Below are 16,130 nucleotides of genomic sequence, written 5' to 3'. Positions count from 1 at the left end.
AGACAGACAGACAGATAGATAGACAGACAGATAGACAGAATGACAGATAGATAGATAGATAGATAGATAGATAGATAGACAGACAGACAGATAGATAGACAGACAGATAGACAGAATGACAGATAGATAGATAGATAGATAGATAGATAGATAGATAGATAGATAGATAGACAGACAGACAGATAGATAGACAGACAGATAGACAGAATGATAGATAGATAGACAGACAGACAGACAGACAGACAGATAGATAGACAGACAGACAGACAGATAGACAGACAAACAGACAGACAGACAGATAGATAGATAGATAGACAGATAGATAGATAGATAGATAGATAGATAGATAGATAGATCTCACCTGTGTCTCTGACTCCTCAGGTATGTTCTTTACTGATGTGTAGCTGCCGCTGGGTTTTGTGGTGTTGATCACCTGAAGAAAGTTTCAGATCAGTTATGGATGAGAACAGCAGATCAGAGAATAAGAAATCATGATACGCACTGTGCCGTTGGTCACTCCGTTTGTTTTGGGAGTGTCTTTGGACACGAGCACCAGATACGTGTCGATGCCTTTCTCCAGAAGGTACTCGCAGCGCTCTCCTCCATTGCCCTCCTCCAGCTCAAACTCACTGTGCAAACAGTCCTTCGTGTTCTGAGAGATGTGCACACGCCTGCAGACACAGCAGAGAGAGAGAGAGAGTCAGCTGCACTGCAATTCACAAACAAGAAACTAATGATTTAAACACAGATTGTAGCTCATCTCACCCTGGGATGCCTCCTGACTCCATCTTGTTTGCCACAGTAACATCAGTGGACCAGACATCAAACTGCCAGCGCTTCTGTCCCAGGACTCCACCAAGTACGGTACCCGTGTGCACACCTACACGCATGTCCACTTCTGTCTGAGTTTTTTCACGCACATATCTGAGCATAAGTGAGAAGCATATGAGCCAATAGGAATGTCTGCTTTATAGTTGTTTAATTATTTTATTTAATTATAACATCTATATTCAGATTTTTAATGAAAAAATATGTTAAAAATAATAACAATTTGTATTACATATTTTTATTATAAGTCTATATATCTTATTTTATTTTTATTTTATATAAATGTACGAATATATACATAAAAACTGTGAAAATGAAAACATAAAAATATACATATACACATAAAACTGTATATTGTATTTGGTATTGTAATTGCATATTTTAATAATATCTCTAATATAACTAATATTTTATTTTATATATGTGTTTATATCTTGTAATATAAAATGGAAATACAATAGTATAAAAATTGTAATATAAAATAATAATAATAAAAAAAAAAACAGTTGTTATTATAGATACTATATAATTGAATACAATTAATTCTGTAAGGGGGATAGAAAATATTGTTTGGTCAGTATAAAAGTAATAGAAGTCTATGGAAAGTCCCCACAATTCACAGAAACCTAACATGTGTGTGTGTGTGTGTGTGTGTATATGTATGTATGTATATATATATGAGTATGTGTGTGTGTGTGTGTGTGTGTGTGTATAAAATTCATTTTCACAATTATATATATATATAATTATCTACAACCGGATCCCTCGAAGCATAAAGAACAGAGGCTGCAGCAGAGAGCTCAAAACCTACTTTTATATCTACTTTTTTGTTGTGAAAGTGCAGCATTAAACTGATGAAGTGCCCTCTTATTATTCATAGTTCAACAAATTCATCATAATGTTTCTGCACATAAAGCCTCTTCCAGTCCCATTCACTGTAGACGAAGCCCCTCCCACTTTGATAAGCTTTAGATAAAGCTTCTCACAGATGGCATAAATTAAAGATAAAACCCCTCCCATATGCCATGTCCTGTAGATAAAGCTCCACCCAGTGATTGGGTACTGCAGGCAAAGCCCCACCCAGTGGGCGTGTACTTACGAGATGGCTTCCACCATAGACAGGCCCATCATAATGGAGCAGACCGCATGATCTTCACGATAATCTGGCAAACCGCAGATACAGTAATAACAGTCTCCCAGAATCTTGATCCTCAGCTGGTGGTGTTGCTGTTAAAACACCATGAGAGTGGAAGTTACAGTGTTTTTTGTATCCTTAGTACTGGTAATTTTGTGCACAAATTCCCAATAACATATGAATTTGTACTATTTGTAGCCTTTTCTTTACAAGGTGGATGTACATAAATATGTAAAATATGTGTGTTGGCTGTTTTTACTCACTGCTGCTAGTTTGTCGAAGCGAGCAAAGAGTTCGTTGAGTAGTTTGACAAGTTCTTTTGGAGTCACGGCAGAAGACAGCTGTGTAAAACCTACAATGTCTGCGAAAAGGATACTGCAGAGAGTGGAGATGTTAGATCAATACTTCAGTGTGTTTGAAGAGTTTGAACAGCCTTGTTCAAAGTCAACATGAAATAAATGAATGAATCTGTAATGTGAAGTATTTGTGAATGAAACATGATATTCAGCAATAAAAAAAATGCTTAGGTTTATTATAAGACACTCACTTTTTGCGATCTACTGGTGCAATGATGTAAATACAGGAAGGTTACATAAAAAAAAATGTATTTATGTATTTGATTTGCATATAAAATTACCATCCATTTGGAATATACAATTTTAACACAAGCACACTAATAAACTTAACGTGAAGCATATTTGTCAGTCATACATAAATTAAACAGGTAAGAAAAAGGTAAGATTTCTACACTCAAAAAAATCATGGCAGTTTATCATTAACTTTGCATATATTTTATTATATTTAAATAATCTTATTTTCAAAATGCATGCATACAAATAGCTTAGAATCAGCATGCCCACTTCAAATCAGATACAGAGATGAAATAGTGCGGTAAGACCACATTTATTTGAATGAATTATATCGTTTATTTGAATGAATTATCGATCGAGAGAGAGATGACAGTTGTGTGTGTGAATTATCTGTGTGTCTCTCTTAAACTATGAAGCTGTTTAGTTACTTCGATTTTACCTCGTCAACCCTCTATGGACACCTTGGCAATTGAATCGCCATTGGCTAGTAAATTTTTACTCGCCAGACCGATATTATTGATATATAAACCTGGTTATTGCATATTTCAAAAGCATTCTATTTATTAGCACTAGTACAGAAATCGTATCTGTGTCTTACATTTATTTCTGACTGACAAATATGCAGATATACACTGAATGAGTCAATGGACAAATCTGAGTGAATCTTTTGGTGAACAGACTCAAAAGAATCACTGAGGTGAATCAAAATCAAGATGCGCTTAATAATAAATGAAGACAGGATAACAATCATGGAGTGACCATGAGTGGAGGACAGATAGATTGAGTGTTTTACCTGACGTTTTCGTGGCGGTACATGTACATGGTGTTGAACTGCTGTGCATCTGATTTCTGATTGGCTTCTTTCTTCATGCCCTGAAGCATCTCATCTGCTATGTGCTTCGGCAAGATGGACAACAGCAATTCCTCCTATGCATGCGCACAAAACATATACAGTATATCAAAATATCTATCTACATGGTTGCGATTATGCACTTTTATTATCAATAATATAACAAATAAAGAATTGCAATGTCTTAGCTTATGAATATTCATCAGATCTTGTGATCTTTATATGTATATTTCTAATTTAGTGGAGCTTCAACAGGTGTTATCTAAAGACTGAAATATTGTCTTCGCTCTAGTTCACGAGCAGAAGAGCGATGTGGGATTTCGGAAGTTTGATCGCAGAGTGCATTTGTCTCTTGATGCCGTTGCCATAGTGAGTTAAACCTGTCATCCGCGCTCTGATTGGCTGGATGCACTCAACTCCCAGAAGCCCCCACTGCTGCTATGGCATTCTGGGATTGACAGGGTCTCTGGAGACCATGTGACAACATGAGCAGGACAGACAGAAAGAGATGCTGACAGAAACCGCTGTACAGATAGATTGGTGTTAGCGATTAAAGGTTCCATTAACACTTAATAGCAAATACTGTTAGTCCCTAATATGGCACATGTTGTCAACATAAATGGGGTAAGATATCACATGGGAACCTGCCATTAAATTGCAGAATTTAAACTGTAAAATAATGATGAAACAAAGCAATTCATAAGCAAAATAAAAAAGTAGCATAGTTGAGACAACTAAGCATACCATCAAGTACCAAATTAATTTCAACATAAAACAATGTGGTGCTTTGAGCGGTCCAACATATTGAAATTGATGGGTGTCATAGGTTTCGGGCAGGACTATCTGTTTGTTGACCAATAGCAGATAGTGGGACTGCTTTGAAAAACTGTTTCAAAATAGTTCATATTTGCAATTAAAAAAAGTTTTCAGATTTGTGACGCTATTGCGACACTTACACATACACATACATCACAAAATCCTTCTTTGAGACATACATCTTGCTGTAATGCAGTCAAAGTTCACTAAAACTAAAACCACAAAAACACCCTTACTTAAAATACTTAAAATAAAATTTACATTAATTCAAATAAAATATTTTTAAAATGATTTTATTTCAGCTAGTTTTAAAAAGCATGATTTTTCTTTTTTCTTTTGTTTAATTTGTACTAAAATAATAAAACAACTAAAACTGAACTTAAATATATAATTTAATATATGTATAGTCTTATGCAGCTATTAAATAAACAATTGAATAAATATATAAATTGTTATGCAGCTGTTAAAAATAATTTAATATATAAGTCTTTATGCAGCTCTTAAAATAATGAATAAATATGTCTTCATGTAGCTCTTAAATTAATTTATAAATACGTAAGTCTTCAATCATGCATTTGTTAAATAATTGAACAAATAAAGTCTTAATGCATCTGTTAAATAATTAATTTAATAAATATAAGTCTCCATGCAGCTGTTAAACAATTTGATAAAAAAGTAAGTATTTATGATGCTATTAAAAATAATTGAATGAATTAAATGACTTATTTAAGAGCTCTGTAAAGACTTACAGTTGCATGAAGACTTTTATATTATTTATTAAATGATTTATTTAATAGCTGCATAAGGACTTCTATAATTATTAAATTAATAGTTAGTCTTTATGCTCCTAAATAAGTCATTCACTAAGCCTATGTGCATGATATAATATAGCCTTTGTGCAGATCTTAAATTAATTGTTTAGTAAATAGATCAGTCTTTATGCAGCTCTCAAATAGCAAATCAATGTTACTTTTTGGGGGAACTAATGTCTGTATTGCACTTTAGTGAGATATTTTTTATATATAAAACAGATCATAAAACTAGGTTTAGTACGTACTGTGTGACCAACATAAAATAATGTGTGATGGCAAATTTGGGCTCTAGGGTCTTTAGTGTTGCTGCTGTCACACTAACAGTAGCCTGGGGATTGACTTCATTACTGCAATAAGAGTGACAACAGAAAAATACCTGCTCTGTGTGTGTGTGTGTGTGTGTGTGTGTGTACAGTGTGTCCTTGTCTCTAGTTCTGCTCAGATGTGCCAATAACAGGTAACAGGACACAAGGGCCCCAGAGCGGAGCTCCACCACTGAGCCCAATTAGAGCATCTCGGTGCGTTCATTACTCACACACTCAAACATGGCACAAAATCCCTACAAAAAGCATCCGGTGCACTTAAAAACCTTTTTCATTCAAAAGAAAATTTGTACTTGGGAATGCATTTGTGCATGTACCTGTTGTTGACTCTGTTCCTTCAGCGTAAGACTGACTTCCAGAGATTGCTTGGCCTCGAGGAACGCCGTGCGGTACTTACGGTCGGCCATGAAATATGACATCACGCCCACCAGCACAGCAGCAAAATACAGCATCAGATTCGCCACCAGCTATGGGAAACAACACACTCATGTCACTTTTGTTTGAATATACACACTCCAGCCACACAGAACATGGTTTTATTGACATGGAAAATAGAGTGATGATTTTGAGTTGTGGTTGAGTCTGACCCATGACGTCAATGGGAAATCATCATATCAGATCCTTCCATGAGCTCAATGTGCATGACATGAAACACGTGACATGTTGCTCCCACAACCCTCTGCTGTCATGCATTACAGTTTTGGAGACTATCCCACGGTACCACCACAGTACTGTTTGTAAGAGTTTAGTTAAATAAAAACACTTCAAAAGTTTGGGGGTTATTTTATGCTCACTGAGGCTGCATTTATTTGATTAAAAAAATACAGTATAATAATGTGAAATATTATTACAATTAAAAATAACTGTTTTGTTTAATGTAATTTATTCCTGTGAGGCAATGCTGAATTTTCAGCATCATTACTCCAGTCTTCAGTGTCACATGATCCTTTTAGAAATCATTCTAATATGCTGATTTGCTGATCAAAAAACAATTTTTACTACTGTTGAAAATAGTTGTGCTGCTTAATACTGTCGAACTATTGTTTAAGGATTATTGGGGCAGTCATGGCCTAATGGTTAGAGAGTCAGACTTATAAATCAAAGGTTGCGGGTTCGAGTCTCGATACTGACAATCTGGGAGGACAATCCCTGCTCTGGGTGTGTGTTCACTGTGTGTGTTTGTTCACTACTCACTACTGTGTGTGTTTGTTCACTACTCACTGCTGTGTGTGTTTGTTCACTACTCACTGCTGTGTGTGTGCACTTGGATGGTTGAAATGCAGAGCACAAATTCCAAGTAATGGTCACCATACTTGGCCTACTTCCAAAATGTAATACATTATATATTACTAGTTAGTCACATGATCCTTTTAGAAATCATTCTAATATGCTGATTTGCTGATCAAAAAACAATTTTTACTACTGTTGAAAATAGTTGTGCTGCTTAATACTGTCGAACTATTGTTTAAGGATTATTGGGGCAGTCATGGCCTAATGGTTAGAGAGTCAGACTTATAAATCAAAGGTACCTTTGGGTTACGAGTCCAACTCTCTAACCATTAGGCCACGATTATAAATTATAAATGACTGTACTGTAGATGAATTTAATGCATCCTTGCTGAATAAAACTATTCATTTCTTTAAAAAAAAAATAACTGACCGGTAGTGTTTAAGGATTATTGGGGCAGTCATGGCCTAATGGTTAGAGAGTCAGACTTATAAATCAAAGGTTGCGGGTTCGAGTCTCGATACTGACAATCTGGGAGGACAATCCCTGCTCTGGGTGTGTGTTCACTGTGTGTGTTTGTTCACTACTCACTACTGTGTGTGTTTGTTCACTACTCACTGCTGTGTGTGTTTGTTCAATTATAAATGACTGTACTGTAGATGAATTTAATGCATCCTTGCTGAATAAAACTATTCATTTCTTTAAAAAAAAAATAACTGACCGGTAGTGCATCTGTAAATTATATACAAATATCTGCAATTTTTTACTACAAAATTGAAATAAACATTATATGATAATATAATATAAAAATATATTGTTTAAATACTATATAAAATAGATACTATCATTTAATACAATTATTTAATGTAATTTATTTGTTACCATGAATTTTGTACTGTAGTAGTGATAATATTATAGTATTTTAATAAAGTAGCCTACTATGGTGCCATGTCCAGAAAAAAAGTGATACCATGATATTTGAAAATAGTATATAATATTTTAAGTACCTTACTACAGTATTTGATTATGGCAACCGACAAAACAATGTAAGTGTGTGTCACCTGTCTGATCAGCACTGTTAACTGCAGTTTGTCTTGATGTCTCTGCGCTACGGTGAATCCCAGCAGCAGCGTGTGCGCGCAGCACAATCATTTTTCTACTGTAATATATTTTAAAATGTAATTTATTCATGTGATGTACAGCTGTATTTTCAGCATCATTACTCCAGTCTTCAGTGTCCCATGATCCTTCAGAAATCATTCTAATATGCTGATTTGATGCTAAAGAAACATTTCTTATTATTATCAGTTTTGAAAACAGTTGTGCTGCTTCATATTTTTGTGAAAACCGTGATGTTTTTTAAGGATTATTTGAACTTTTATTTGAAATAGAATCTTTTGTAACATTATAAATGTCTATACTCTCATTTTTGATTAATTTAATGCATCCTTGCTGTAGTGCATAAGTAAATTAGAAACATATCTACAATTTTTACTATATAATGTAAGTAAAAATTATATTAAAATATAATGCAAATTAAAACACATTAATAAAATATTATATAAAATAAAATACTTTTATATATTATAATTTAATACAATTATTTAATGTAATTTATTTGTTACCACATGAAGTAGCCTATTTTTATATGGTTAGGCTTAAATTAACATAACATAATATTATAGATATTATAATATAATACAATTATCCTACTCAATGTAATTTATTTGTTACCACATGAAAGACTATTTTTGTATTGTAGTAATGATATTAGGTTGTTCTTTCAGGCACACCATGGCAACAAAATTCATACCATTTAAAAAAAATTTAAAATGGTAATCACCTTTACAAAATAGTACTGTGTGGGTACCAAGTGCATTCATTCAGAGCAACTCACTGTAAATAATTTCTTCACAAACAAAAAAGTACCAAAAAAGTACTATGATTTCGTCCAGTAGTATGATGATACTCTGGTATTCGAGGTACCTTACTATGTATGGTATTTTATTATGGCAAGTGACAAAACAATTTTTCCAGTGTGTGTGTGTGTGTGTGTGTGTCACCTGTCTGATCAGCACTGTTAACTGCAGTTTGTCTTGGTGTTTCTGCGCTACGGTGAATCCCAGCAGCAGCGTGTGCGCACAGCACGAGAGCGCACTCAGGAGCGCGATGGGCGCGAGCGGCAGCGGTAAATTATACGAATATAAATATATACATATAAATATTTTCAAAATATATACTGTATGTGTATGTATTTATATATACGTAATAAATATACACAGAACACACATGCGATTGGATGCGATTAATTGCGATTAATCGTTTGACAGCACTAATATATATATACATGTGTGTTTATTTATATATACATAGCAAATATACACAGTACACACTCATATATTACGTAAACAAAAACTTTTATTTTGGATGTAATTAATCGCGATTAATCTTTGACAGCACTAAATGTTATTCATACATTATATAATGCCTAATGTCAGCAGTCGTCACGAGCTAGGCTACTATAGCTAACACAAAAAAATAATAATTTAAAAGTACACATAATCACGTAAATTTTAATTGATTAAGTTTATTAATCGATGTGCGTATCACCTTCAAAAAGTTTGCAAAAAAAGTAGCGTTTGCCTCAACAGGTAACCATAGAAATAGAACGCTGGTCGATGGATTTGTTTTATGACAGTATTGCCTGGTACATTGACCAAATATATATAGGCTAGGCTACTATATCTTTATTTTTTTTAGCATTTTCTGTCATACTTGCATGTCACGAATAGCCTAATATTTTTAGTGATTGTCTACACAGTATAGTCTGGTTAACTGCGTCTAAATAAATAAATAGGACTTTTATCAGATTAAGAAAAACATTATAAATTAAACTGACAGTGTTTCACTACTAGACCAACAAAAATATGTTTGTATAAACTGAATTGGTTTGACTCATATGCTGTTACTTTTTCTACTGAACACAAAAATAGAAATATATGAAGAATTGTTACACAGATTTTGCCAGACAACAGTAACTAGAGCTGTCAAGCTTAATAAATAAATATTAAAAACATAAATATCATATAAGTAATCTGCATGACTATTTTTATTTTTGTGTGAACTCATTCTGATTGTAACATTAATGATAAAACAGAGTAAATCTTTCAATGTTATAAGATTTGACAAATAAAAAATTTATGAACAAATTTGTATCTTACCTGATTCAAGTGGAAACTTGTTTTTTTTTTAAGGCTACCACTGTTATTGTGGCAAAATACTAAAATTTCTTGACATTCTTAAAAAAAAGGCTATAACATTATAAAGGACTGAAATTAACTGAATATTAAGTGATATTTACAATTACTTCTTCCGTTAAAGGCAGATATTCCATTTTGTAGGTTTGGTAAACAATCCATATATCACTGAAGGCTTTCTAATAACCTTCATGCAAGACTGTCAGTATCCTCACTGAACCTCAGCTACAAACAATAACTCCAGCTCTCTCTCTCTCTCTCTCTCTCTCTCTCTCTCTCTCAGACAGTGTTGCTGTAACCAAACCCAACTCTTTCCAGGTTGCTACAGTGTGTTCTCTTGTGAGTATAACAACACATTTCTGTAGTTCCCTCAGGCATGAGCTAAGTTTTCCATTCTATAATATGTTGCGTGATCCACATATTTAAGGCTACTGTTTATGTTCATGTAATAGTACTGTTCATTCCTGTTTGTTTACAATGTTTTTACATAGAGTCATTATTAAAGAAGATTCATCGTCCAGAAGCAGCAGTAGTATTAAAAAGGTATTCCTCATTTCCATGCTGGTGGTCTGCTCCCACTGGTTGCCCTTTTATCGCACTTTATCATACTTCACGGGTATGTTTCAGCGACAGCAGGTATGTAAATAGTGCTGTTTTGTTTGCATGCAAACATTTAACCTTTATTCCCCAATTAAGACAGTTAATATCCTCTGAAGGGACGCTGGATGGAGTTGGTGTCCTCAAGGCCACTTGTACACATGGGGGCAGCAAACTCTTAGATTTGATTTGTTTGAACACAATGTGTCCTGTAGGAGGAAAACTTGTAAACAGGAGAATGCAATGTAAGATAATTTATTTATCCTTTATATAGCCAGGAGAACCCCATTGAGACATCACAATCTCTTCTTCCAGGGAGACCTGGTCACGATGAAGGCATATATTGTTGTAGACCTATATTGTTTGATAAAACAAAAATTTCTACAACAATCAATTACTATATGTGATTTAATTTAATATTTTCTTCCAGTCCCTTTATGTTTATTGTATGAGATTTTAGAAATAAAAATGGCTGGTCAGAATTTATTTTGAGTTTATGAATAAAATATGGAAAAGGAAATAGAAAGAGGACAAGAAAATGTGGGCTCAGTTTAATAGAGATACTGGATAATAGCCTAATTTCTAAACAGATGTATTTATTCGGATGACCAAACATACTTGTGCTTTCTGAAAATAAAATATTTCATGCATTATACTTAGGCAAGAACATGAACCATTTACAACATTTGTTCATGATAAATGAAACAGATGACATTATGTTCAAATTCATTAAAAGTGTCTGTATATTTTACATGTTTTTATTGATTTTTTCCACAGGTAATCACAGAAGATCACAGATACAAATTTTCCTTCCTCCACATTTGAGATATAGCCTAGGCTAACGCAGTAGTTTGTACAACTTTAGAATATCCCAAAGGGTTTAGAATAAAAATACTCTGCTAGAATTGTGTATAAAGTACATTCAGAATGTTTGACCCATTCAACATCTTAAATGAGTCATAATAGAAAAACATTCACACATAATATCTGTGAACAGGATAAACAATCAACATCATTTTTCTTAGAATCCAGTCATCTTATAAACATTTCACAGAAATAGAATAAAATAAATGATCATATGAATCAGTAGAGTGGTTTCTAATAAAATCTAAATTAAAAACATTCATTGTGTCATTGCCATGCACCTTTGCAAGTAGCCAACTTTTAACACTACAGATGCTTGCATTTTACAGACATGAGTTTTTGTTCAAGGAGCTGGGATTATTTTACTTTAGAAAAGAAAAAAACTAAAAATGATATTAAGATCTTAAGCCACAAAAATCGTTACATCTGGAGGCTTTTGTTTGATTTCTCTGATATTCAGTAGATGATTGTAAGATCACTTCAGTACCCTCTGATGACTCTGTTATGTGGTTCATGACTCAAACCAAAGTTCTTTGACTGTAGCCCACAGGCGGATTCCGTGCAGAACTGTGGCGTCCTCTGCCGGTTAGAGCGGGTAGTGCGGCACGCTGATATGCTGGTGAAACGCGCCGTGGTGCGCGCCATACAGCAGCTCAGTGGATGCACCGCTCAGGCCCGTGCACAGCGGCTCATGATTGCTCAGGACCGTGGACAGATATTTGGCCTCTTCTGTGAGTCTTTTCACCTCTTTCCTGAGCGCCGCGTTTTCCTTCTCCAAATTCTCACTCTCCTAGAGCACAAACAGAATAGAAAATAAATTTAATGAGCTCCAGAAGTCAGAAAGATTGAGATAATGCACATTTTCTGAAGAATATGTACACTGTAAAAAAATCTGTAAAATTTACGGTAAAAAATTGGCAGCTGTGTTTGCCAGAATTTTACTGTAAAAAATACGGTAGCAACATTTTAGGGTTTACGGATTTAACTTAAATTTACAATTAAAAAATGTTATTCATTAACTGATATAATGTTAATATACCAACTTATTGAATTACTGAAATCTGTTTTGTACCACTGCTCCGGGTGTGTGTTCACGGTGTGTGTGTGTTCACTGCTGTGTGTGTGCACTTTGGATGGGTTAAATGCAGAGCACTAATTCCAAGTATGGGTAACCATACTTGGTCACATGTCACGTCACTTAAAAAAAAGTAATATACCCTGATAACCATCAAAATCAGGTGGTGATGAGAAAGCCAGGATGAACCAAAGCTCACCACAAGCAGATTTTCCACAAGCTGAGAAGGCCAATACTAATATACATATATATATATATATAGAGAGAGAGAGAGAGAGAGAGAGAGGGTGCAAATGTCATTCACACAAACACTAAACACCATCATGGTGACAGACATGAAACTGAAATATGCAATAAACATTAATTTTACAACATTAGATGTAACATACAACCCTGCTAAACATAACTGATAAGAAAAAACTAAGAAGAAATATTATTATAAAAAAAAAAAACATCAAATTTGAAATGCAATGCAGGGAATTCTGGGAATGTCAGTTTACGGGTTTTCACTGTAAATTATACAATCTTTTTTCACTTCCAAAAATGGTATTTTACCGTAAAAATTCATGAAATGTCTATTACAGTTTTTCACCGTATATAGTAGGGGAACTTACTGTTAACCATTTAACAGGTTTTTACTGTAGCATTGTCACAGTTATTTACCATTAAAATCACAATAATTTTTTACTTGGGGTGTAACGATTCACTCGTTTTCTCAATGCATCGATTACAAACCTTGACGATGCATAGATCTTGAACATGGATTTTTGAATCGTGAATCGCCGATTTCGTCGAAAATGTTAGGGAGGGACGATTTGGGAAGAGATTCATTCAGAACGAATCTGCTGCGTGGTTCGGAGGTTAGATGCGTACATATGAACCGGTGGGACATTTAATAACTGCATAATAATCCAATTGTGAAAATGTTTACCATAGCATTTTTTTTTCTTTCAGAGAGAAGCTGGAACAAAACAAAGCATGTGAAATTTTCTGTGATCGTACAGAGCCTATGAATAATTTATGAGGTAAGCACTGTTTGGTTTGCAATTGGTTGTCTGTTACCTATACATTTGTAACTATGTTACCGTTCTTATTTACAGGTTTATGATTGTTTTGTTTTTTCAGACGCTGAAACAAAGCGTGCAAAATATTCGGTTTACTGTCAAAGCTTATAAATAATGAATGAACTTGCTACTAATTGGTTGTCTGTTGCTAAACATCTAAACTGTTAACCTAAGGTTTGTCAAAGTATGTAAAATATTTATAAAATGCTCAAAAGTCAAGTCATTTTTATTTGTATTGCACTTTTCACAGTGCATACTGTTTCAAAACAACTTAACAGAAAATAAAACATCACAAACCCAAAAGAACACCCCCATCCACAGGTAAAATTTGACCTGGCCACATATCTAATAATAATGGTCTTGAAATAGATGAGAGCATGCATATGCTTATTGGGCATTATTTTTAGGTACTCTTGGGGGTCATGATGGTTCCCGCTCAGCGACGTCACCGGCTTGTGTTCTGCAGCTCGACTAGCCGCTCCGCTGCCTTCCAGTCACTCTAGGGTAAAACCCCTCTGACAAGCGTCATTCAACTTTATCTGCCCACGGCCCATAGCGACACCTTACCAGAAATGACAGCTGAACACTCCCCTTGACGGCCCACGTTTCTCAGGCAGGCCTCAACTAAAAAACACAGCATGAGAAGGCACTACAGGAAACGTGTCATACGGAGGGAAATTTCAGCTTCCTGTTTATCAAGCATAGCCGTGAAGAGCGAAACCACATACTACACTGAACACAGAACAGTGAGTCTCCCTTACACAGAATGGGTACATGAGTTTCCTCTATAGCATATTCAACTTTGTACTTGTGTTTTTGTTTGTCAGGAGTAGATTATGAATTTATTATTACTTCATAGCTTTGGATTAGAATAATTAATAATAAAATAAATATAATAATAAAAATAAAAAAATTAGATTCAAATAATCCATAATGTGGATGTGTAATGTGCATTTACACGATCACTGAAAAAAATTGTTGTAGAAACAATTTTCACTCAGAAATTGTTAGTAAATTTCACAATTAATCAAAGAAATTGCAAGTAACACATTGAATTAAATGTGAAACTTTGAAGTAGAAAGACTGAAATAATATTTCTTGTTAAACATATTCCATTAATATTTATTTAACTTCTTTATTATTTATTTATTACAAAAATATTTTTTAATAATGCAGCTCATTTTAAAAACCTGAAAGTGCAAGAAAACCATATTTATTGACATTTGAAACTACTGGGGTTTTCCTTCACTTTTCATTTTAAAATGCAAACAGATTGTTATTGTTAACTAAAACTAAAACTTGTTTTTGTTAATTAAAATAAAGCTGAAATAAAATAAAAATATTAGATTAAAAAAACTAATATTGAATGTTGTCTTGGCATTCAAACAAATAAACATAAATAAATCTAATCTAATCTAATAGAAATATTAAAAAATACAAATGACAAAACCACTAAACAAAATTAGTAAAACTAAGAGTATAAAACTAAAAGGCAATTCAAAATATTAATAAATACTATAATAATACCGGATACACACATTGCATAAGTCATGCTTCAGTCATGACCTTTACTTGATAAAATTTCAGGTGTTTACTCATTAGGATATTAAGCATTATCAGTGTAAACACTCTCAATATTTATATCTGCTGATGTGTGACCTATATATGCATTTCTCAAAAATTGTGCAACCTCAAAATCAAAATGATATGTGGTTCCTGGTAAGTGGTATGTGCCTGTCGGGACAGCATCTCCCACTTTGCGTTTAACCGGTTGAGTTCAGGGGAACTCGCATGAGGTCTGTGTGTGTGTGTGTGTGTGTTATCAGATCACTGATGCTGAGAACTGCAGCGGGGGCAGTCAGGACTGAGTCTGACAGCAGGTCAACTAGCTAATCAAACGTCTCTTTTCCTGAGAGAAAACTACTTATCAGTTTCCTTTGACATCTGTGCGTTCTCTGTGAATCAGACCCGATCTCATTTTTAAGCAGAATCCACTGAGTTGATTCATTCCAATGACTAATATACACTCTCAGAAAAAAGGCAGACTACAAAGCTGTCAGAGGGGCAGTACACTAACAAAAGCCAAAAGGTAGCTTATTTACCTCTAAATGGTACATATTAGTACCTTAATGTATAATTAGATTTTTAGCGTATGTGCACAGTCAAATGCACAGCCTTTCAAAGTTTACTCCATTTCATATCTTCTTTCATATCAACACATGCGCAATGCAAAGATTCATCTTTTTTCAGTGTCTGCGCTTTTTCTCTCCATAGTTTATGAGTGATAAAAATGTCTTTGTACTCAAGCTGAGTGTATATCAGAGAAAAATCGAGCTGCGTTTGTACAGTATATATGGAAGGCCAAAGGGGCTAAAAGTCTTTAAACGGAACGAGTGAAATTTGACCACGTCAATACGCACTGTTCGTTCGCTTTAACATGCCAATTTTGAACGTGTTTCTTTTGTATGTGTAGACACTAGGGGTGGAACGGTTCGCGGAAGAAAATCGAATCGTACGGTTCTCCACACACGGTTCGGCACGCGCTAGGACCGCGGTTCAACTTAAATCTGACAATGCATCTGTAATATGGTTTGCTATAAATAACACGTAAAACAAACAGGGTTCGGCTGTTTCTGTTGATGGATGCGCATTCTGGCTTCCCAGTACATTACAACAACAGCGATGAAAAAA

General features: G+C 34.3%; 1 protein-coding gene across 1 annotated transcript in view; it reads right to left on the bottom strand.

Moving 5' to 3' along the window:
* LOC107708319 (adenylate cyclase type 3-like) overlaps positions 1–16,130 on the bottom strand; it is a 27,371-nt gene that overhangs the window by 7,732 nt on the left and 3,509 nt on the right. Inside the window, exons 2-9 of the mRNA XM_016512508.1 lie at positions 11,908–12,090; positions 5,672–5,821; positions 3,347–3,480; positions 2,227–2,338; positions 1,928–2,055; positions 766–924; positions 503–671; positions 362–433 (exon numbers count right to left, since the gene is read on the bottom strand). Coding sequence (XP_016367994.1) covers positions 362–433; positions 503–671; positions 766–924; positions 1,928–2,055; positions 2,227–2,338; positions 3,347–3,480; positions 5,672–5,821; positions 11,908–12,090 — 1,107 coding nt within the window. The remainder of the gene's footprint in view (positions 1–361; positions 434–502; positions 672–765; positions 925–1,927; positions 2,056–2,226; positions 2,339–3,346; positions 3,481–5,671; positions 5,822–11,907; positions 12,091–16,130) is intronic.

This window comes from Sinocyclocheilus rhinocerous, unplaced genomic scaffold (assembly GCF_001515625.1).
Source record: "Sinocyclocheilus rhinocerous isolate Xijiao unplaced genomic scaffold, SAMN03320098_v1.1 scaffold386, whole genome shotgun sequence".
In the NCBI taxonomy this organism is placed as follows: domain Eukaryota; kingdom Metazoa; phylum Chordata; class Actinopteri; order Cypriniformes; family Cyprinidae; genus Sinocyclocheilus; species Sinocyclocheilus rhinocerous.
This window is presented reverse-complemented; position numbering and strand designations above follow the sequence as displayed.